General features: G+C 45.5%; 1 protein-coding gene across 1 annotated transcript in view; it reads left to right on the top strand.

Annotated features, from left to right (window-relative positions):
* CCDC60 (coiled-coil domain containing 60) overlaps nt 1-22,841 on the top strand; it is a 163,212-nt gene that overhangs the window by 71,157 nt on the left and 69,214 nt on the right. The window contains exon 2 of the mRNA XM_043557728.1: nt 515-594. Coding sequence (XP_043413663.1) covers nt 515-594 — 80 coding nt within the window. The remainder of the gene's footprint in view (nt 1-514; nt 595-22,841) is intronic.

Consider the following 22,841-nt stretch of genomic DNA (forward strand, 5'->3'; position numbering starts at 1 on the left):
TCACTCATAAAACCCTGATACAGGGGCGGTGAGGGGGAAAAGGTACCATTGACAAGATTCACTTCTCCAAATCAGCTGCCTACACCGCCAACAATGATTATTAACATTTCATTCTTTGCTTTGCTTTGAGTATAATGTTAATATCAAGAGCCTCCATTGATCAAACGCTTGCTACGAGTCAGGAATTTGGCGATGAATTGTCCCAACAAGGTAAGAATTATTCCTCCTCTCTGCTGAGAAAGAGGCCCAGAGAGGTTGAGCAATTTGTCTGAGATCAAACAGCCAGTCACCAGACAGAACCAGGGTCAGAGCTCAGGTCTGCCTATCTCCAAAGCCCTCGTTGCTTCCGCTGTGCACACGGCCCCTCTCTGGTGTAGAGGAGGTCACTGTGCTGCCCAGGACCCCTTCCAACCTGGTCAGAGATCTTGGATGAATGCCTGAGCCTCCTGCAGCCTGGCTCCATTTGTAACGGTGCACTAACACTTTTTTCTTTCACTTCTTGGCTTCCCATCAGGTCCCAGACAAGCCGATGAAGAGCATCAAGTACATGGACAAGGAAATCATAAACCTCAAAAAAGACCTTGCACGAAGCCGGTGAGTGAGCCCGCAAGGATTAACCCATAGATGCCCTGACAGAGATGAGCAGGCTACGGGGCGGTCCCTACGAGTCCTTGCTAAATCCCAAGGTCCCCAACACTAAACATTAAGCAGAAGACTTGCAGGAGGGTGTCCTTTGGCTGGACTTTCCAGAGAGTATCTTTACTGGACTAACCTCTCCACTAGCTGCCAATCACTGCCTAGAATTCCCTTTGCATTCCTTCCTGGACCTGAATCCAACTCAAGACAGTTCCCATGTGCTCCAGAAAAATCTCTCCTTTTTACTCCAGACGCACATCATGGTTGCCCAGAGTCAGACAGACCTGGTCTCAAACACCAGCCCTGCTACCTGCCAGCTGGTAACGTGGCAGAACCTATTGAACCTCCCCGAGTCTCTGTGTCCTCATCTGTAAAATGAATATGATATGAGGTTGTTAGAAGGACTGGGTGAAATAAAGCAGCTAAAGTGCCCCTTGTGTGGCCTTTAACACAACGCCATCCCTATCCAACCTCCCACCCCACCCAACCCCTTCCTGTAAAATAGCATGAACAAACTGAGGTCTAACCCTATCTTAGTCATCTCTGGACGGTGAGCTGGGCTTTTTCTCCCTCTCACCTCTTAACTCTGTCCTGGGACCTGCAACATTTCAAGGTAAGATCATAAATGGGACTTTTGGCAAAACACCTCAAGGCACGGGAAGAGATGGAGACTCTCTGAGCACAAAACACGTAAAGATGTGCTGAGAGGGGGGTCATACAGGCAGTGTGGAAGGCCCGTTTATCTTCTGTGTCTCCCACTCTGAGCCAGACCACAATGCAAGTCAGGGCAACACATTCTCGTTCTTCACCTCCCTCACCCGGAAGCTCCCTCTGTCTCTACTGCCCATCTGCGTCTCCACACCTTCCCCGTCCAGGAGCACAGCTGATGGCACTGGATGCAAGAGCCCAAGAGGGGGCTGCAAGGTGTGGGCATGAAAGGTGGGGAGGAAGAATGGCATGAAGGGACGAAGGCACGCATCAACACCCCCTGTCCGGGAGAAACGTTAATTGCAAGCTGTGCATGTAATTTTAAATTTTTGAATAGCCGCACTACTATTGAAAAGTAAAAAGAGACAGGTGAAAGTAATTCTAATATCATATTCTATTTAACCCAACACAGCCGAAGTGTTATCAATCATCATGTAATCAATATAAAACATATTGATGAAATACTCTATTCCATTCTTCATACGTGATGAAAAGTGACAAAGTGATACAAAATGAGCAGTGATGAATTACACTCAAGGCACACATCAGTTTGGACCAACCACCTTTCAGGTGCTCAGTAGTTACTATGGACTGAATTGCACACCACCCCCCAATGCACATGTTGAAGCCCTAACCCCCAATGACTATATGTGGAGATAGGACCACTAAAGAGGTAATTAAGGTTAAGTGGGGGTTCATAAAGGTGGGCCCCTGAATCAACAGGCCTGGTGTCCTTATCAGAAGAGGAAGAGACATCATCAGGAAGGTACTGTCTGAAAGCCAAGGAGAGAGCCCTCAGGAGACACCAACCCTACTGACACTTGACCTTGAACTTCCAGGCTCCAAAACTGAGAAAACAAATGTCTGTTGTTTGAGCCATTCAGGCTGTGGTATTCTGTGATGGCAGCCTAAGCAGACTAATAGTCAATGTCGAGGTAATCCTGCAGAGAATGTCCCCAGCTCGAGAGCGGATGGACCTCAGTCCCAGAAGCTCGTGTAGAGCTGAGTGCAGGGATGGCATGTGAACTTGGGTCTCAGAATTGAGGGCTGAGACCCACAAGGACTCCTCCATTACTTGTGGACATATTGGCCTCTAGAGTATTTGAACCCAGGCTCGAGAGGGCTTTTGAGGCTCAGGCCTTGAGAACCTTGTGGGGAGTAGTGTCAGAAAGTCAAGAGCTACCTGAATGGGGGCAGCAAAGAAAGAGGCTCGTGTAGCTGAGAAAGAACGCCTCAACTGGGATCTGTACTCTGCTCCATGGCCATGCCTGGAGGACATTCCAGGCTTCAGAAGGAATGGTGCAGCACAGAATTTGGATCAGAGGTGAAGTTCAAAATACAGAACCATCTGTATGTCATGGGCACCAAACAATCGGAACAGACACCGGCCATATACAACCATTATAACCAGGTTCTTACCAGCTGAGTATTATCAATCTTGAGGTAGATGATTCTGACCCAAAGCCTCAGCGGCAAATACATACCAGAATCTTGGGAGCCTGTGAAATGAGAGTTTCCATATTAATCTGTATCCTGTAGACAAACAGCTGATAACTAAAGGTACCAACAGATGGCTTGACCTATGTAAATTCCAGATACCAAGACTCAACCCAGCTCAAGGAGGGCGACAAAGCTGAGCCAGCTCAAACCAGAACTGAATGCGAAATTTTCAGCAAATTTGCAAGCCAGTTATTAGACACAGCTACAGTTTAAAATTCAATGATATGAACTCACAATTAAATGCATCACATTTGGGCGCCTAGGTGGCGCAGTCGGTTAAGCGTCCGACTTCAGCCAGGTCGCGATCTCGCGGTCCGTGAGTTCGAGCCCCGCGTCGGGCTCTGGGCTGATGGCTCACAGCCTGGAGCCTGTTTCCAATTCTGTGTCTCCCTCTCTCTCTCCCCCTCCCCCGTTCATGCTCTGTCTCTCTCTGTCCCAAAAATAAATAAAAAATGTTGAAAAAATAAATAAATAAATAAATGCATCACATTAAAACAAAGGTAATAAATACTCAAAACCCATCACTTCCTAATGATGCCATACATTTCACTCTTCTCTGTGCTCTTGACGTTATTTCTGGTTATGGTATCTGTTTGGTGGAAATACTGTAGAACAGGAGCGGCTGCAGGCAAATGTCTGCCCAGCTCTACATTCACTGACATCATGTCAGTAGCTCAAAATCAGCCACAGTGGAAACATTCACAGCACAGAAATCCACAAATGCTACAAATCAGGGCTTATTTGTACCCCCCCCCTTCCCCCGCCAAGAGAGATGGTTGTGGAGCATTCACCGGCACATCCCTGGGGACATGCTTCCTCTCCCCCACCAACCAAGGTTGAACTTTGGACTAAGCCAGCAGAACATAGGGGCTTTAGTCAAAAGGTGATAAAGACAGTGGCTTTTCTGCCACCCCTGAGTTGGCAGGCTGAGACTGTCACTCCTGCCAGACGCATTTACCATGGCTCTGAAACTAGCTAGAATTTAACATCCTCACTGGACAGGCTTAGCCTGTCCAAACGCTGGACATGAAAGAGAATGTGGAAAAGGCCACACAGCAAAGCCACAAGCAAGAAAACAAGAAACAACAATAAAGTGTTCCACCTGGCCACGCTCTCAGATTCCACTGACATTTAAGGAAACAGCGAGTCCCCTTCAGAAGGAAACATCCTGCTTTCCAGGGGAAATCTCCTCCCCAAGAGATGCAAACCCTGTGTGCCCATCTCCCAGTATTAAATGAGGCGAATTATTAGCAAAGATGTTGTCTTTCCCACTTACTGTTTTTCAAACACACTTCGCTGATGAGAGACTTTAGCCTACCTTGAACCAAACACCTTGACTACCTCCTAGATTTTTTAAAAAATGTTTATTTATTATTGAGAGACAGAGAGACAGCGCATGAGCACAGGAGGGGCAGAGAGAAGGGGAGACACAGAATCCGAGGCAGGCTCCAGGCTCGGAGCTGTCAGCACAGAGCCCGACGCAGGGCTCGAACCCACGAACCGTGAGATCATGACCTGAGCCGAAGTTGGACACTTAACCGACAGAGCCACCCAGGCACCCCGACTACCTCCTGGATTTTTATTTAATACTTCAGCCCTCTTATAATTCAATGACACCATCCCCAGTTTCATGGCCAGTTTAACATGATGCTAGAAAGAATAAAAACCTAACTGCTTTCCTCCTCGCCTGCTCTGCCAGATGTTCGGTGGCACCAGGCAGCCTGCCACGCGCTTGCTCGCGGAATCTCTCCTAGTGGAAGCTGACAATCGGGGTGTCCGCATGTGCCCAGTTCTTGGACTCATGAAGCCGATAACCTATCTTTCTCCAAAGCTGCTGGTGCTTTTTATTGCAAGTGTTTTAAGGAAAATAAACATCTCTGCAACTAAAACTAAAACATTGACTTGGAGCTATGATCTGCCCATGGCCAAGTTTAGTTAGGTGAAGGCAACTGCAAAGACACAGGGAGAAATTACCGCCCTGCCCCCCCCACCCCCCCACAAGTTCCCCAGCAGACCCCAGCAGGGTACAGATTATGCAAGTGTTTGAGATTTTGCTTTAGAGCTCCATTTGGTAGACAGCTGAAGCAAGGCAGTTAGAAATAACAAAGGTGGGGGCACCTGGGTGGCACAGTCGGTTAAGCGTCCGACTTCAGCCAGGTCACAATCTCGCGGTCCGTGAGTTTGAGCCCCGCGTCAGGCTCTGGGCTGATGGCTCAGAGCCTGGAGCCTGTTTCCAATTCTGTGTCTCCCTCTCTCTCTGCCCCTCCCCCGTTCATGCTCTGTCTCTCTCTGTCCCCAAAATAAATAAACGTTGAAAAAAAAAAAAAAGAATAACAAAGGTGGAATTCTGGCAAAGGAAGAAGCTTTTTTTTCTTTGTAAGAGGTTAGGCACTTCTTGGTTCTTCCTCAGTTTTCTGTGGTCACTCATTTTCATCAACAAATACTGAATATCAGGTATCACCAGGGATACGCCAGGCATGACTGGATATACTGGAGACACGGCAGCGAACAAAACATTCAAAATCCCTGTCCTCAGTGAATAAGAGGCAATGGTGGGCATTAAAATGGGGCAAAGACAACAAACAAGTTAGTGGGTGATGAAATAGGATGGAGAAGGGAGTGTTGGTTATATACTATGAGACTATAAAACAAGGTGATGCAGGGCGCCCGGGTGGCTCTGTCAGTTAAGCATCCGACGTTGGCTCAGGTCATGCTCTCACGGTCTGTGAGTTTAAGCCCTGTGTCAGGCTCTGTGCTGACAGCTCGGAGCCTGGAGTCTGCTTTGGATTCTATGTCTCTCTCTCTCTCTCTCTCTGCCCCTCCCCTGCTCGTGCTCTCTCAGAAATAAATAAATATTTTTAAAAATTAAAAAAACAAAACCACCAAGGTGATGCCTATAGCCTGGTGATGGGGAGAAAGCTGCTATTTTATCTAGAGTGGCCAGAGGAGGCTGTTCTGTAAAGGGGCTCTGGGCCTGACATCTGGATGGTGAGAACCATTCATATAAAGATATAGGAGGAAGGGGGGTGGAGGACAACAGGTGTATTCCAGAGGAAAATAGTGGATGGGAGCCAAAGTTGGAACAAGCTGGAAGTGTTAGAGAAACAGAGAGTAGCCAGTGTGGCTGGAGCTGAGTGAGACAGGGTGAGAGAAGCAGTCGATGAAATTAGAGAAATGGACCTCGGGCCTCATAGGCCATGGTGAGCATTTGGGTCCTAGTCTAAATGTAATGAGAATCCCTTGGAGGGTGCTGAACAAGAGAGGATATGATCTGATTAAAACAAAAATTTTTAATGTTTATGTATTTTTGAGAGAGAGAGAGAGAAAGAGAGCGAGCCTGAGCAGGGGAGGGGCAGAGAGAGAGGGAGACACAGAACCCGAAGTAGGCTCCAGGCTCTGAGCTGTCAGCACAGAGCCTGACACAAGGCTGGAACCCACGAACCATGAGCTCATGACCTGAGCTGAAGTCAGACACTTAACCAACTGAGCCACCCAGGCGCCCTGGCTATGATCTGATTCTTAAGAGAACATTCCATATGCTGCATAGAGCCCAGTTGAAAGGCTGTAAGAGTTGACAATGGTCTGGCCGGCAAATAGCAGTGAACCGGGGAGAAGTGGGTAGACTCAGGATTTATTTAGAGCCACAGGACTGGCTAATGGATTGGATGTGGGGGACAAGGGAAAGGAAGGGTCAATGTGCTACAATGACTCATTGATACCTCTGCCTCCTTCACTAGGATATAAGATCTACCATAGCCTAGACTATATCATGTCCACTGTCACAGTTCCCAAGTGTTTGTTGACGGGATGACTTAATTCTTTATGAGGTAACAACGTTTAATAAGGGACATTCACTTTGAGATATGGTTTGTGTCTGAGCTGGTAAGTAGAATGAGTTTTTCCCAACTTTTTTTTTTCCTGGACACAATTAGAGATGAGACTAATAAATTAATTAAAAGTTACATCCAGGATGGTAGATAGGCGGCTCGTGCACTCCCACTTCTCTCTCCTGTGTCCAAGGCAGACATCACTAGTGGATCACAGCACTCTTAAAGTCTGAGCCCAGATTTGGTCTTGAAAATCCTCCATGCACAGGATGCAATTTATTTGCCATCTCAAAAGGAGACTCTGGTGTCTATAATGACACCTTATTAACTCCATTTGAGGGTTGGCATGCAAGAGACCAACAGGAGGAACAGACCTCAACCAAATCCCTTTATGAATGAGGCTGATTTTTAATCAGTGAATTTAAATAGCTGGAAAAATTATTGTTGACCTCAGACATTCACTGGCGGTTCTCAGCAACTTCTACGTCTCACCATTCAACACCCAGGACCTCCACGTCCACAGCCTGTAACTCAGAACGTCTTCATTTACAAGTTCAAGCCTGACTTGGCCCACCAGCCCCTCCCCCTGACTTGAGACTTGCCTCAAAGCCCCAGAATTGTTTCAGAAAAATGGATTTACATGCTGGTCAATGCCTCGGATGCAGGCAAAGTTAAGGCTTCTGAATTGCACCTTATGAATCATTCAAAGAAGCCCTCAGTGCCTCCCCCCCATGTCACATCATCCCCACACCCTGCAGCCAGCGGGTGGACTTTAATGAGTCCCCTACATGTTCCAGAAAGGCAAGCACTTGGCCCTACGTCCTTAGCCCAGAACTGATAAACACAGCCGCGTGCCCAACGGGTAGGTCACCGCTGTGGGCTGGAGGAACCTGGCTCCAGTTAATTGCATTTTTATCATCTTGAATGTGACCCACAGGCCCTGCCCATTTTTTTCTCTGTTACTGATGTCTTCGTGTGTCTTTGACACCTCTAGTTAACCGTAGATCGAGGGCAAGTTTTCTTCTCTGCTTTTCTTAGACCGCTCTCCACTGAGGGTAGATATCTTTTTAATTCTTTTCCTTGTGGCTAGGGCTACCTCAGAGGATCCCACATAAAAATTAACAAAAAAAAGAATTAAAAGACCATGTTTTCAAATCTAAGCATCATAGTAACTTGAACCCTTGAACCTGTGGCTACATAAGGATTCGCACAATACTTCGTTTTCTGAAATTCTTTCCCAGATGACAGGCAATGTGCTCAGTCTTATAGTTAGGCTTGGGGCCTTACATAATACAGTTGGAAGTGCATTAGCTTTGGAGTCAGCGGTGGATTCAAATTCCAGCGCTACCAGCAATTAGCTAGGCGCCCATGAACAAATCAACTCACTTCTCTAGACCTCAGTTTCTTTATCTATGGTATGGGATACAGAGATAACAAGACCTGCTTCACACTGTTGCTGGCATTTGTGAGAAGAGATGAGCGAGGAATGCAGGAATAAGTCAACAGAAGGTAGTCTTTGTTTTTTAGCTGGTTTTGTGAGATCATCTGAAAATGTTCACAGGCAGTGACAAAAAAGCGTCAACGTTGGAGACAAACAGTCCCAGCCCTGTCCCTTATCTGCTAAGTGGTCTTGCTCTGGTCATTTTACCGCCCTGAACCTCAGTTTCTCATCTGTAGGATGGAATCAATGTCTCCTTCCAGGGATTTCTTTGATGAGAACAAAAGGAGACAAGGTGTATCCTATCTTCTATTCCACTTCGTTCCTTCCCTTAGCTCTTCTAATGCTCTGAGAACAGAGATGAGACCAGGGAATTCAGAGTTGCCACTTACAAGCCACATAGTGATGAACAAACTACCTAATTTCTCTGAGTCCCAGAGTGGGGATTGCATAAATACTTTCTCCCTCTCACAGGGCTCTTGTGAGGATTCAATGAGTTAATACATGTGAAGCATTTAGAACAGTGCCCGACCCATGGTAAGTGCTTGATAAATGGTAGCTGTGTATCTTACATCATCCGTGTACCCTGAGTGACTGTAACTATTTTACAATATGATCGCGATCTCATGGATTCCTCCCTGTCCCTAGTCAGGGAGCTCCAGGCACAGTGCAGCATGAGATGCGGGAATATCACACCCAATCCCAGATTCTGAACCTTGGAGGGTTATGTTTTCAGGCCAGCTAGAGCCAATACGATAGGGAGAGGTGGGGAGTCAAGAAGGATAGTTCATGAGTGGAGACTGTGCAAATCAGCCGTTAGTACTGGATTTCCAGATTAATTTTAAATCTCTTCCTATGGGGATTGTTGAACAAGCCATTACTCTAATGGATGTAACCACAGGCTGCACAATAAAGCACTAATCCACCACTTAGAGCAGACGCTGCATGCATTAAGCCCTGTAATTTTTAAAAATTTTTTTATTGAAATATAACATAATACAGGAAAGCACACAAATGATTAAACTCAATAGACTTTCGCAAAACGAACACACCTCGCTAACCCACACCCCCATCAAGAAAAGGAACATTACCAAGGCTCCCCCAGAAAGCTTCCTTGTGTCCTCTCCAGTCACTACCCCACCCCCAACCCCCAAAAATCGCTATCCTGAATTCTGAGGCTGAGATCAGCTCCTCCTGCTTCAAACTTTACATAAATGAAATTGTACAGTTGGAGCTCTTTATATTATCAGGTTGTTTTCATCCAACGTTATGTTTCTGAGGCTTATCCATACTGTCTCATAAAGCTGGATGGAGTTTGGTCTTTCTCAGGTCCCTTCTAATTTCCATTCGGTGAAGATAGCATGACACATTCATTATGGTATTGATGGACATTTGGGTTGTTTCTACTTTGAGGGGGTACTATGAACAGAGCTGCTGTGAACATGCTTGTACATGTGTTTTGCTGAACATACGCATTTCTGTTGCAAATATACCTAAAAGTGGAATTGTTGCTCATCGAGTTTGCACATGCTCAGCATTACTAGATACTTCTGTATCCCAAGCCCTATTTTTAAAAAAATTTTAATGTTTATTTATTTTTGAGAGAGAGAAAGAGAGAGAGAGAGACAGGGCATGAGCAGGGGAGGGACAGAGAGAGGGAGACACAATCTGAAGCAGGCTCCAGGCTCAGAGCTGTCAGCACAGAGCCCGATGCTGGGGTCGAACCCACAAACCGTGAGATCATGACCTGAGCCGAAGTCGGACACTTAACCAACTAAGCCACGCAGGCGCCCCGCCCCCCCCCGCCAACTCTATTTTTTAAACAACTTTCAAAACATACACCAATAAGACAATCTTGAAAAACTAGAAAATACAGATCAGTAGATATAAATAAGTAATGGAACCACACACAAGTACATCACTAAGGAATGATTATTCATATTTTGGCATATCAACTTCCAATATTTTTCTATACAAACATGTAATTTTAATAAGGCAAGAGAACCACTCTGCCTGCACCATTTGGTAACCTGATTTTTTTTATTCAGCAACAGATCATGAACATCTTCCATGCAATAAATGCACATCTACAACTCCATTTTTTAAGGTTTTTAGTATGAAAATGTTCAGATATCCATAAAGGCAGACAATAATATAATTAATACATATTAATTATATTAACAATATATATATTGCTAAAATATTAAGAATATTAACAAATATTAACAATATATAGATCTTTTTTAAGAGAGAGAGAGACAGAGAGAGAGAGAGAGCTAGCAGGGGAGAGGGGCAGAGGGAGAGAGAATCTTCAGCAGGCTCCACTCTCAGCACAGAGCCCTTAGTGGGGCTCGATCCTATGACCCTGGGATCATTACCTGAGCCGGAAACAAGAGTCAGACACTCAACCAACTGAGCCACCCAGGCATCCCTTCCCCCATTATTTTCAAGCATTTATTATCTTATCTGTAAATATTTAAACGACTATCTACAGAAGAACTCTTTTTATTTTCATTTTTTTAAATTTTTTTTAATGTTTATTTATTTTTGAGACAGAGAGAGACAGAGCATGAACGGGAGAGGGGCAGAGAGAGAGGGAGACACAGAATCGGAAGCAGGCTCCAGGCTCTTAGCCATCAGCCCAGAGCCCGACGTGGGGCTGGAACTCACGGACCGCGAGATCATGACCTGAGCCGAAGTCGGACGCTTAACCGACTGAGCCACCCAGGCGCCCCAGAAGAACTCTTTTTAAAGCAAAAACCATAATAACATTACCACATCTAAAACTTAGCAATAATTCTTCAATATCAAATATCCACTCAAGCATAACAACCATCTTAATAGCTGTATAATATTCCAGTGTAAGAATGCAGCAAAATTCACCTAACCTATTTCCTATTGCTGGACTTCTTCATTATTTTCAATTTGGTCCTGTTATATAAACAGTGCTTAGAGGGACATCTTCGGAGTTAGATCATTATTACTTTAGTTGCTTAGGATGAACTCCTAAAGCATGCACCTTTAAGATTCTAGACCCTTCACTGAAGTCTTCTACATTTACAGTGTTTCAGTTCTGAAGAGGTAGCTAATTCAGGAAATGTTTGAAACAAAATGAGCTTTTCTCACAAGAAATGAGAGAAAAGCAAGAAATACAGGGTGAGAGGTTGAAAATACTTGACACATGACTGTGCACTTTTTGCTTTAGTATAGTCTTCAGCAGTGGGGATGGGGGGAGCAGTTTATGGAAAGCAAAATGAAAACATAAAGTGTTCATGAAATAAACCCCTCCTAAATTAGTGGCAACATCCAGCTGAGCCACAGATAGAACCAGGCTGCATCAGTGAGATCATTTCCCATCCCCAGGATTCTTCACGTAAAATATCTGCCCTACTTATTAGCACTTCCTGTAATCCCGGCCCCTCCAGAAGTGACTGTTGTCACCCAGATGAGCCTATTGCCCGGGGCTATAATCCATGCACCTTTTGCAAAGCAAATGAAAACTTTGACTTTTCCTGAACAGACTATAGTCTTTGACCACATCTTTGCCTGGGTCTTTTCTGTAGCGTGAACTAACATTTTGCAGTCATGATTTCACTTAAAAGTAAAAAAAAAAAAAAAAAAAGCAACAACAAAAAACTGCATTAAAAAGCCAGAAACAACAACAACAACAAAAAAAAACTGCATTAAAAAGCCAGAAACCCCACAGGTTCACCAAGCTCATCTCAGAACACCTGAACTGTGCTCAGGAGCAACACTTGGGATGCTAGACCAAAAATCACCCGGCCGCCCACTGGGAGAGAAGTGACACTCTGTCATTTGTCCAACCCACAACCCACGGGAGCGCAAAGCAATAACAATAATAAAAATAGCAGGCAGTTCACACTCTGTTATTGCGAAATTAATGCTTGTAAAATATTTCAACAGGTATTCATTTCCTCATGACTCTATTCCAGAAATGGATAAGAACAAGAAACACCTTTAAAACCAGTTTTCCTGTCACCTACCCTTCACCTGATCTAATGTATTGACAGATAGTATAATATGTGATGGCCTTTGGAACCAGCCTGAATCCTGGCTCAGCCACTGATAAGATGTTTAAATGTGGGCGAGCTATCTAATCTCCCAGTCTCATTGCCCTCATCTGTAAAATGAGGAGAATAATAATGAAATCTACTTCACAGGGCAGGGATGAAAATAAAATGAGTCAAGATGCATGTATCCGGCACTTGGACTGCATCTGTTAAATACACACTACAACCAGAAGGGCCAAGACTCCTGATGGCTGGTGTTTAATACCACACCCCAAATGCTTGGCCATGCCACTGGGGTTCTTCTGTCCACTTAATTTCGGTGAGATTTTCTTACCACCTGTGAGGGGACCCAGAGATGTCTCATTCCTATCTGATGGGAAAACCAGGTGCCCGAGGATGTGCAACTGTAATAAGCTTAGGACACTATAGTTTGGCCTTTGCCTTGACAGACAAAGAGCTGGATCCTTTTCAGACACTGTTTTTAAGATGATATTAGTTAGTCCACAGGAAGCATCTCGAATAGAGTTGCCCAAGTAAGTGTTGGCTCTTGTCATTATCAGCGTTTTTCTTATTAGTATTACCTTTATCGGAAGTGGAGTCAACAGCTTGAATCAATGGGAAGAAAAAAGGATGGATCACAACTGAACCAACCTACGTCCTTCATACCTACAAACCCATCATTGAGAAGAAAATAAGCAATTTCATCCTACGGACCACTTTTTCTGTAACATGAAAGAGGCTACAAATTTGAGTCACGCTTCTTTTTATTTTTTCAGTTGACCATATGAGCCATCACATGAGTTATTCTCAGGAAGTCAAGGGTCTCCCTCTAGAAGCTTCACTTCCTCCTTTGGGTTGTCTAATAAACAGAGGTTCATTGGGTACCTTGCTCACCCAGAGGAGAAAGCTTGCGCTTGCAGCGTCCTCCGCTGACATTGCTTTTCACTACCACAAGGTGTCGCTGTAGAGAACAGGTCCTCCAAGATCTGCCAGACCATACTGGCCTTTCTTTGCTGACATCTCACTGATCCACATCGTAGCTCTCAAAACCCATAGGATTTCATTAGATGCCTTCTCCCAGACAACCAGTTTACCTGCACATGGGAGGTTACCTTTAGGGGCTCCAGGATGCCCTATCCCTGTTCAATCTGAGGGAAGCTGTCCAAGCATCTGACCAAACCCATTTTCTGGCTGCTTTTTTTGGGGGGTGTGGGGAGGGAACTTACAAGGAGAGCACAATTTTTTTTTTCCTATTGAGAAGCCAAGATATGTTACATAAATCATTTTAATAGATGCACAATGATGTGGAGTGAAAATGTTTCCCCAAAATCAAACCTCACTGCAGCCGTATTATACCATCAGATGGATGGGGGACATTAGGGCGACCCCTTAGAAGCTTACCTGGACCTCATCCTCTCAAAATTTCCCACAAAAACAAAAACAGAGTCAGCAAGAATGCTCATAGAAGCACTCTTCTGCCCTGAGCTGAAAAAAATGCAGGACAGCCAAATCAAAGAGCCTGATAAGTGTCTAATGATGCTTCAGCAAGTTCTCTTAGGGTGCGTCTGAGGCAGACAAAGTCTGAGGGTCAGGAATTTCTGAATGTCTTTCTGCTGCTGTCAGTCTCATGGGTGCCATTTAAAGAAAATGCATGGCCTGGCCCTTCAGCACATCTGACGTGTTTCACTTTAGGAATCATTCTTGGTCAGATTAGCTCCAAACAAGAGTTTCCTGGCAGCATGTGGATGCAAAGTTAAAGAAATCAATTAGAACTGGGATCTCATCAAAATAAAAAGCTTCTGCACAGCAAAGGAAACAATCAGCAAAACTAAAAGGCAACTGACGGAATGGGAGAAGATTATTGCAAACGACATATCAGATAAAGGGTTAGTATCCAAAATCTATAAAGAACTTATCAAACTCAACACCCAAAAAAGCAAATAATCCAGTGAAGAAATGGGCAAAAGACATGAATAGACACTTCTCCAAAGAAGACATCCAGATGGCCAACAGACATATGAAAAAATGTTCAGCATCACTCATCAGGGAAATACAAATCAAAACCACAATGAGATACCACCTTACACCTGTCAGAATGGCTCACATTAACAACTCAGGCAACAACAGATGTTGGTAAGGATACGGAGAAAGAAGATCTCTTTTACATTGTTGGTGGGAATGCAAGCTGGTGTAGCCACTCTGGAAAACAGTATGGAGGTTCCTCAAAAAATTAAAAACAGACCTACCCTACAACTCAGCAATTGCACTACCAGGTATTTATCCAAGGGATACAGGTGTGCTGTTTCAAAGGACACATGCACTCCAATGTTTATAGCAGCACTATCAACAATAGCCAAAGTATGGGAAGAGCTCAAATGTCCATCGATGGATGAATGGATAAAGAAGATATGGGGTGTGTGTGTGTGTGTGTGTGTGTACATATGTGTGTGTGTGTATATATACACATATACATACATATATATACACACATATATACATACACACACATCACATCTTTTTATCCATATGTACATATATATACACATATATGTATATATACACATATACACACACACATATATACATATACATATATATACATACATACACACACACAGTGGACTATTACTCGGCAATCAAAAAGAATGAAATCTTGCCATTTGCAACTATGTGGATGGAACTGGAGGGTATGATGCTAAGTGAAATTAGTCAGAGAAAGACAAAAATCACATGACTTCACTCATATGAGGACTTTAAGAGACAAAACAGATGAACATAAGGGAAGGGAAACAAAAATAAGATAAAAACAGGGAGGGGGACAAAACAGAAGAGACTCATAAATATGGAGAACAAACTGAGGGTTGCTGGAGGGGTTGTGGGAGGGAGGATGGGTTAAATGGGTAAGGGGCATTAAGGAATCTACTCCTGAAATCATTGTTTTACTATATGCTAACTAATTTGGATGTAAATTTTAAAAAATAAAATAAAAAGAAATCAATTAGAACATTATTCTGCAAGAAAATTCTTTGAATCAGAAGACATTTTTTAGGAATCTCTGCAATGAAGCAAGATCCAAGCAACTAGTTAAGGCGGGAATCTGAATCCCCATCCCTGCCCTGAGACAGCTCACCCTTAGATCCTGTGAACTCTTTCCCTCAAAGTCTACTTCAGGAAAGCACAAGGATTTGCAGGGAGGCAGTGTATGTTCCGAGCAGGTCTGCTCTCTTGCACAATTCCAGGGGCACCATTTACAATGTGTGCCCCAGGGGGAACAGAGCCCCCAAAATACAATTTGTAGAATACAAATAATAATACCCCGGGGGGTTGTACAATTGAGCAGCCCTTTATTGGTAGTGATAGAAAGGTAAAAATAAGAGCTTAAAGAGCTCTCAGGGCTTGTGGGAGGAAGTGTGTTGTGGAGAGAGAGAGGGAGAGAGAGAGAGAGACCAGATTATTGGTAAGAGTGTCTCAGGTGGATCGCAGACTAGATACAGCCGTAAGTGCATGTTCAGGTTCATGTACCTTTCCCTGCAATACCCATCTAGGTCTTTGAGTTGTCACTTATCAGAAGCATTTGGCCTAGAAAAGTGAATGGGAAGTGACCAGGTAAAACAGAGAGAGAAAGGGAAGGTATCTCAGGCAGAGAAAATATTATGCACATGATCACAGCCAGGACAGGACCCGGAAGGCTGGGCGACTATAGACACCTTTTGCCAAGTTCCTCCTCTGTGTCAGGCACTGGTCTAGGACTTGACGTAAGGTCGTCTCAACCGTGAGAGGAAGACGAGAGAGGACAGCTTAACCCTGGGGACCAAACCCTGAAACGAACAGCTTTCAGGCTGACACAGCTCAGCAGACCCTGAGTGAACGGGAGAGAGCTGGCCTGTGGTTCTGGGCACACGTTTTGCATCTTCTGGGATTCATCTGAATGTACTATGACAAGGACAGGCAGTGGCAGACAAAGACACTAGGACCAGGAGGCCATGAGAAGCTGCTGCTTACGGTGACAGGCAAGACCCAAGTTGTAAATTCAGAAAGGGAGCCTTTGGCCACCACCCCCAACACACACAACTGCACCACGCCTCAGACCCTTCCCATCTCTCTGTGTACTGACTCGGAGTGACATAGCCATTGCGAATTCCTGAGGAGTGCGCCCTGTCTCCAGCAAGTAATCCCTGCCATCAATCAAGTGGGAGAACATGGGTCCAAAGATTGCAGCCTGGTTGTCTTGTGCCTTATTCCATTGTCTGTTGTCTGTCTGGAAATTCTAAACCAGGAGTGCTTCGGAGTTGGCTGGTGTGCTCCCGAAAAAGCCTCTCTTCCTGCTAATGCATTTACATCCACACTGGCAGGTCTGTGAAGAACAACTCTCCCATTCCATTTAGTCATTAAGCACAATAGGTAATAATGTGCATTGCAGGCTGGGGTTTGCATTCCTTTAGAAAAAAAAAAAAAGTCAATCAGTGTATCTCAGAACTGAAAGCCAACTGCCTCCAGAGGCTTCTCCAAGCTTCTGTTTTCTCAGCGCCTGTGTGTGGACGGCACCAAGAGAGCGCCACAGTTAGGACAGTGGCTCCTGGATTCAGACAGACCAGAGTGTGCACATCCTGACATCGCCACCTTCTTGTTGGGTGACTTTCGCCCAGCGCTTCAATTCTCTGAGCCTCAAAGTTGCCCCATCTTTGAAATTATAGTGCTTGCCTCGTAGGGCTACTGAAGGGATTCGATGAGCTAACACGGGTGAGGCATAAGGGCCCGGCCTCCCCCACAGAAAGTGCTCTGTAAGTAATGGCTACCATTAGGATGATTTTGCAAGCCTCAGTCCTCTCCAGGGTTTCTGCCCTCAAGGATATCTGGCTTCTTCCGAGCCCCCCCGCCAAGTTGTAATTGCTTCTGAATATGAGGGGGCAAACAGACGAGAAGGGAGGTGGGGAGGTGAGGGGAACAGGAAGAGGCACATTAGACTCCTGCACACGAACAGACTTGCCAATATTCCCTCCCCAGTGAGGTGCAGAACTCCTAATAGCAGTTGCCTAGAAACGGAGAGCTGTGGTAGGCTTCTGCTCCCTTCCAGAAATCACCCTAATTGGGATGCATGTAGAACTGTTTGTTGACACTTCGAAGGTTTTTCCTCTTCTTCTTCCAGAAGAGATGCAGTCCTCCCATACAAATGCTGACTCACATTAATTAAGGGGTAGCCCTCGGCCAAGGCACCTTTTAACCCCACAGAAGCCGGCGTGGCTGGCGGCCTTGGTTGGCGGCCTCCGATGAAATGGCCATTTTAGGTCGCCATCACTGTGTTTGCATTTCAGGATGTTTACAAGGTCTGAGGCGACTTTTGAAGGCACGATGGTGTGCAGACGCGGGTGTGTGTGCACCTGTGTGAACAGGGAGGTCATATGAAGCTTGCAAAGTCCAGGAAATTCAATCAAAATGCAACATGTGCGTACCATGTAGCCTGATATTAGACGCTAGAGGTGCCTTCCTTTTGGGGGGTTTAAACACCTCTTGCAGTCATTTGGCATAGGTAGGTCAGAGACCGCATTACAAGCTAAAGAAATAACTTCCCTGAGAGGCACATAGGGAGCCCCTTTCATTTGATCGCTTCTTAGAACACAGCTATATTCTAGCTCCCAGTTGGAAAAAATATATATATATATATTGCAAAGACATCCATTTATCTCTTTCCTGTTTGGATGATTCAGCTTCTGCACGGACGGTTCTATACACCTGCTCCATCCAAAGAGAATGTAAAGGGACCACATCGAACTAGGGTGGCGGTGGTATTATGTGCCAGAGAGTCAGCGTGTATTTAATTAGGTTCTGAAATGCAAGAATTTCAAATGATTTAGTTATTCATGCAGTAAATATTTTATGAGGCTCTCCTTTGTGCTGGTTCTAGGGATAGAGAAAAGATTTAGAAATTGGCCCTGCCCTCAGGGAGCTCTGTCTGGTGGTGGGGATCGGAGGAGAGAGTGCATGGACAGACAAGTCAGTGAGCAGTTCAGGGGTGCCTAATGCAGCCTGAGAAGAGCAGAGGTGACTGCTGGGGAGGGGTGGGGTTACCTGAGCAAGTTCTGAAGGGTAAGTAAAAGTCAGCCAGGTGGAGAAGCAGGGAAGAGCGTTCAAGGCAGGGTAGCCTATGAGCAAAGGCACTGGCATGGGGAAGAGCATTGTCTTGCAGCTTGGTATTGGCTAAGCATCACTTGACGAGGAAGAGGTCTAGGAGATAGGACAAATCCAGCTCATGCAGAGCCCTGGGGGCTGCACTGGGAGGTCTGGAGACGATGTGCAATATTGGTGAGGACAGAGGAGGAAAAGAGGTCCAAGGCAGGGAGGCCAGTGAAGAAGGAGTGGCAGATACCAGAGGAGAGACGTGAAGGCAGCCTGATTTTAGAGCATGGTGCCTGCGAGGGAAGACTTTGGTACTTAGCCCCACAGAAGGGTAGAGCCCTGAGACAAAGCAGTGAGGACAGAAGGGAGCCATTGGAGGACTTAAAATAGCAGAGCGGAACATTCTTCGCATGATATGCTTCCTCACGCTGAGGAAGATGGTTCTGTGCACCACGGAGGACCAAAACATCAGAGGAGCAGAGTTAAGAAGCAAAAACATTTTGGTCATGCCAAGACTTTTATTTTTATTTTTAAAGTGTTTATTTTTGATTTTTTTAATGTTTAGTTATTTTTGAGAGACAGAGCATGAGCAAGGGAAGGGCACAGAGAGAGAAACAGAACTTGAAGCGGGCTCCAGGCTCGGAGCTGTCAACACAGAGTCCGATGCAGGGCTCAAACTCACGAACTGCGAGATCATGACCTGAGCCGAAGCTGGACACCCAACCCAATGAGCCACCCAGGCGCCCTAAAGTGTTTATTTGGGGGGGGGGGGAGAGAGAGAGAGAGAGAGAGAGAGAGAGAGAGAGATTGATTGAGAGAGAGAGGCAGCCCGAGCAGGGGAGAGATGGAGAGAGAGGGAGACACAGAATCTGAAGCAGGCTCCAAGCTGTCAGCACAGAGCCCAACTAGGGGCTCGAACCCATGAACCACGGGATTGTGACCTGAGCCAAAGTCAGCAGCTTAACCAACTGAGCCACCCAGGTGCCCCTGGTCATGCCACAACTTTTAAACATCAAGCCTCCAGCTAAACAGCTCCTGCTTTTCAGTTCATCGAGTGATGCCTGAGGTGACCGAGGGTTTAGAGACAATGCACTGAACTGGGAATCCAGAAACCCCATTTCTGTCTTGGGTCTGCCTCCAACTTGCATTCGATACCTCTCCTCTCTGGATCTCATTTGCAGAAGGAGGGTTTAGAGCTTTCCCCAATGGTCTTCTCACTTCCAAAATTCTCAGTCTAGATTCTGACTCAGATCAGAACAATGATGCCCAAGGCTGAGCTGCGGACACCAGGAGTGGGGAGTTCTGGTCCCCAAACGCCAACTAGAATGCAAATTCTTTGAAAGCGAAGGCCAAATCTCATAATTTTGGCACCTTTCCTTGGCCCCAATTCACCTTGTACACAGTCCATGTCCAATAAGGATGTCAGGAAGGAAGGAATTGAATGAAGTGTATTCAGAAGGAGGCAGGATACATAAAAATGGGATCGGCAAGCAGGGAAGAGATTTAGATTAGGCAAATACTCACTGACAGCCAATTTGGGAATCATGAAAAATGATGCCTGAAAATGCTGGTTTCTAATTCTAGAGGTCGATAAGAAGAGAAATGACCTTCAACAGATCAAATAATCAACATAACCCTTCTGGGTTTTTTTTTTTAAACTCACTGAATCAACTAGCCATTTTCTTTAATTGATGATCAAAAATAATATTATATTCCTATCATGTGCCCAAGAACAGGAAGGGGTGAGGGGAGACACGTGGGAAGTGTGATACGGTGAATGCCTTCAAGGAATTTCATTTCTAGAGAGGAGTTTAGCCCAAATTCTGAAACCCTTTTGCACAGAGGTGCTGTCTTTTTTGCATCTCAATCCCCACTCATCCCCTTCTCATCTGTGTACACACACAGATATGTGTGTGTGTGTGTGTGTGTGTGTGTGTGCACGCACGCATGTGCGTGTACCCTACACCGATGAGAGGGCTCGCTTCCCCGAATGTGGCCCTGGCAATCAGCAATACTGTGATCAGACTGTCAGGGCCAATCCTTCCTCTTCACAAAGCAGTTTTGAATCTCCCAATTTCCAGCCATGGTTAGCTTTTGCATGACTTCTTCAAATGCTTCCACACCATTTCTTTGTGTTTTTGGCTTTCATGACAAGTCAGATGAGATAATATTATCTCAAAGAACAGGTGAGGAGGACAGACCCAGGCCTCCAGTCTGCCCCATCTGGGTAACCTCACACAAAGTCGCTGAACCTCTCCGTACTTTCCTTACTGTGAGATCCGGCTGCCGCTGCTACTAATACCTGCCTCACAGGATTGGTTACAGACACTGAAGGGGCTCAGTCAGTTAAGCGGCCAACTTTAGCTCAGGTCATGATCTCGCGGTTCATGAGTTCGAGTCCCGCGTTGGGCTCTGTGCTGACGGCTCAGAGCCTGGAGCCTGCTTCGGATTCTGTGTCTCCCTCTCTGCCCCTCCCCTGCTCATGCTCTGTCTCTCTCTCTCAAAAATAAATAAACATTTAAAAAAAAAAAGACGGGGCGCCTGGGTGGCGCAGTCGGTTAAGCGTCCGACTTCAGCCAGGTCATGATCTCGCGGTCCGTGAGTTCGAGCCCCGCGTCAGGCTCTGGGCTGATGGCTCAGAGCCTGGAGCCTGTTTCCGATTCTGTGTCTCCCTCTCTCTCTGCCCCTCCCCCGTTCATGCTCTGTCTCTCTCTGTCCCAAAAATAAATAAACGTTGAAAAAAAATTAAAAAAAAAAAAAAAAGACATCGAAGAATCCAGGAACTGCAAAGCCTTTTTTTTTTTTTTTTAGTTAGCAGCACATGGCAATTGTTCCTGTTCTAGCTGCAGTGACAATGGTCATGGTGGGGGTCATGATGGTGCTGATGGTTCTCCCTTAGCTAATAGAACAGAGTGGTTAACTATTCTCCCTATATACACAGCCAGCTACTGGGAGAGTGAGAATTAGAACCCGGCTTTTCAACTGGCATTAATGGGGGTGCCTGGGTGGCTCAGTCGGTTGAGTGTCTGACTGACCCTTGGTTTCGGTTCAGGTCATGATCTCATGGTCCTGAGTTTAAGCCCCGGGTGGGATCCTGCTGCCAGCCCAGAGCCTGCTTGGGATCCTCTCTCTCCCACTCTGTCTGCCCCTCCCCCACTGGCACTGTATCTCTCTCTCTCTCTCTCTCAAAATAAATAAATAAACTTAAAAAAAAATACTTTAATTGACATTAACGTACGTCCCACTCTTGCCTAAATCCATAGGTCTGATGTGAGTTCACTGTTTACCAGCCATCTTCCCCTGAAACACCCACCGGGTTGTGAGTGGGTTCCTTAGATGCTTCTATCTTTTTCCTCCTCTTCCCCTTCCTCCTCCTTTGTTTCTCTTTTCCTGAAGATCTCAGAGATTAAGTAAAGGAGGAATCCAGAAAAGAAAACCACTTAAAATAATTAGGAGGTTTCTGCATGTAATTTCTTATTTAGCAGAGCAGAGGTTAATTCCCTGGCCCTTTAGCTTAATAAATTTCATTACTTACACGAAGACCAAGTGTTTTTCCCACCACCACTATGGGCAGCCGATTCACGGACCCTTATGAATTACTGCATAATGCAATTTACCAAATCCCAAAATAATTGCGGTCTAATTACGCTGTTCTTGCCGCCACCCTCAAAGAAAAGAACCTCCCAAGCTCACCATTTGAAACAAGTGCCACCTCCCAGAAGCTTTGTGGGACTTAGAGCCAAACCACCACCCTGGCTGTGTGCACAGCAGGAAGGCTGTAACAGCAATCATTCATGCGGCTTTGATGGTGATGATGATGATGATGATGATGAAAACAATGATTGTTACCATTTTCCCGAACATCTCCAAGGTGCCAGGCACCATGCTAGGTGCCTGTCGTATATGGTTTCAACAATGTCCTAAGATGGGTATTCATTTAGCCCAGTTTTACAGATGAAAAAAAGTGCATCTGGAAGAGGGAGAAATGACTCACCCAAAGTCGCAGACACCAAGGGATCAGGAGATGCTAACTAGTTAAAACCAGAACAGACCATTTCCAAAACCAGCACATTTTCCTCATGCTAGATCACCCTGGATCAAACCACCTGGGTTTAAATTCCAGCGCCACCACTTACTAAGCTATGGTTAGACTGCCTGACCTCTTTGAGCCTTGGTTTGCTCGTCAGCAAAACGGGGACAACTACCTGCCTCCTGGGGATATTGTGAGGATTCAAGGAGATCATGTACATGGGAGTCCCTAGTTCAGCATCTTGCTCAAGCCCTTACTATGCACACCTTTCCACCTCCTGCAAAGGTACCAGCTTCCCTTCAACTACAGATGCTCCCCTGACTCCCAGCTCTCACTCTTACAGGCTCAGACCCTCCTGTATCTATTTCCTGACACCCTCAATGGAGACTCTCCAAGACCTACTTCTCTTGGCAGAATTTCATGCTTCCAAGTTTTCTTGTCTGTTTCCCACTATCCAAACTAACCTCCCGCCAATAGCTTTCCTTAGTCCCCAGCCAGCAATTTAGCCAAGGATGATGGCACATTAAAGGTGAGAATCATGACAGTTCAGTCGAGGA

This window comes from Prionailurus bengalensis, chromosome D3 (genome assembly GCF_016509475.1).
Source record: "Prionailurus bengalensis isolate Pbe53 chromosome D3, Fcat_Pben_1.1_paternal_pri, whole genome shotgun sequence".
Taxonomy (NCBI): Eukaryota; Metazoa; Chordata; class Mammalia; order Carnivora; family Felidae; genus Prionailurus; species Prionailurus bengalensis.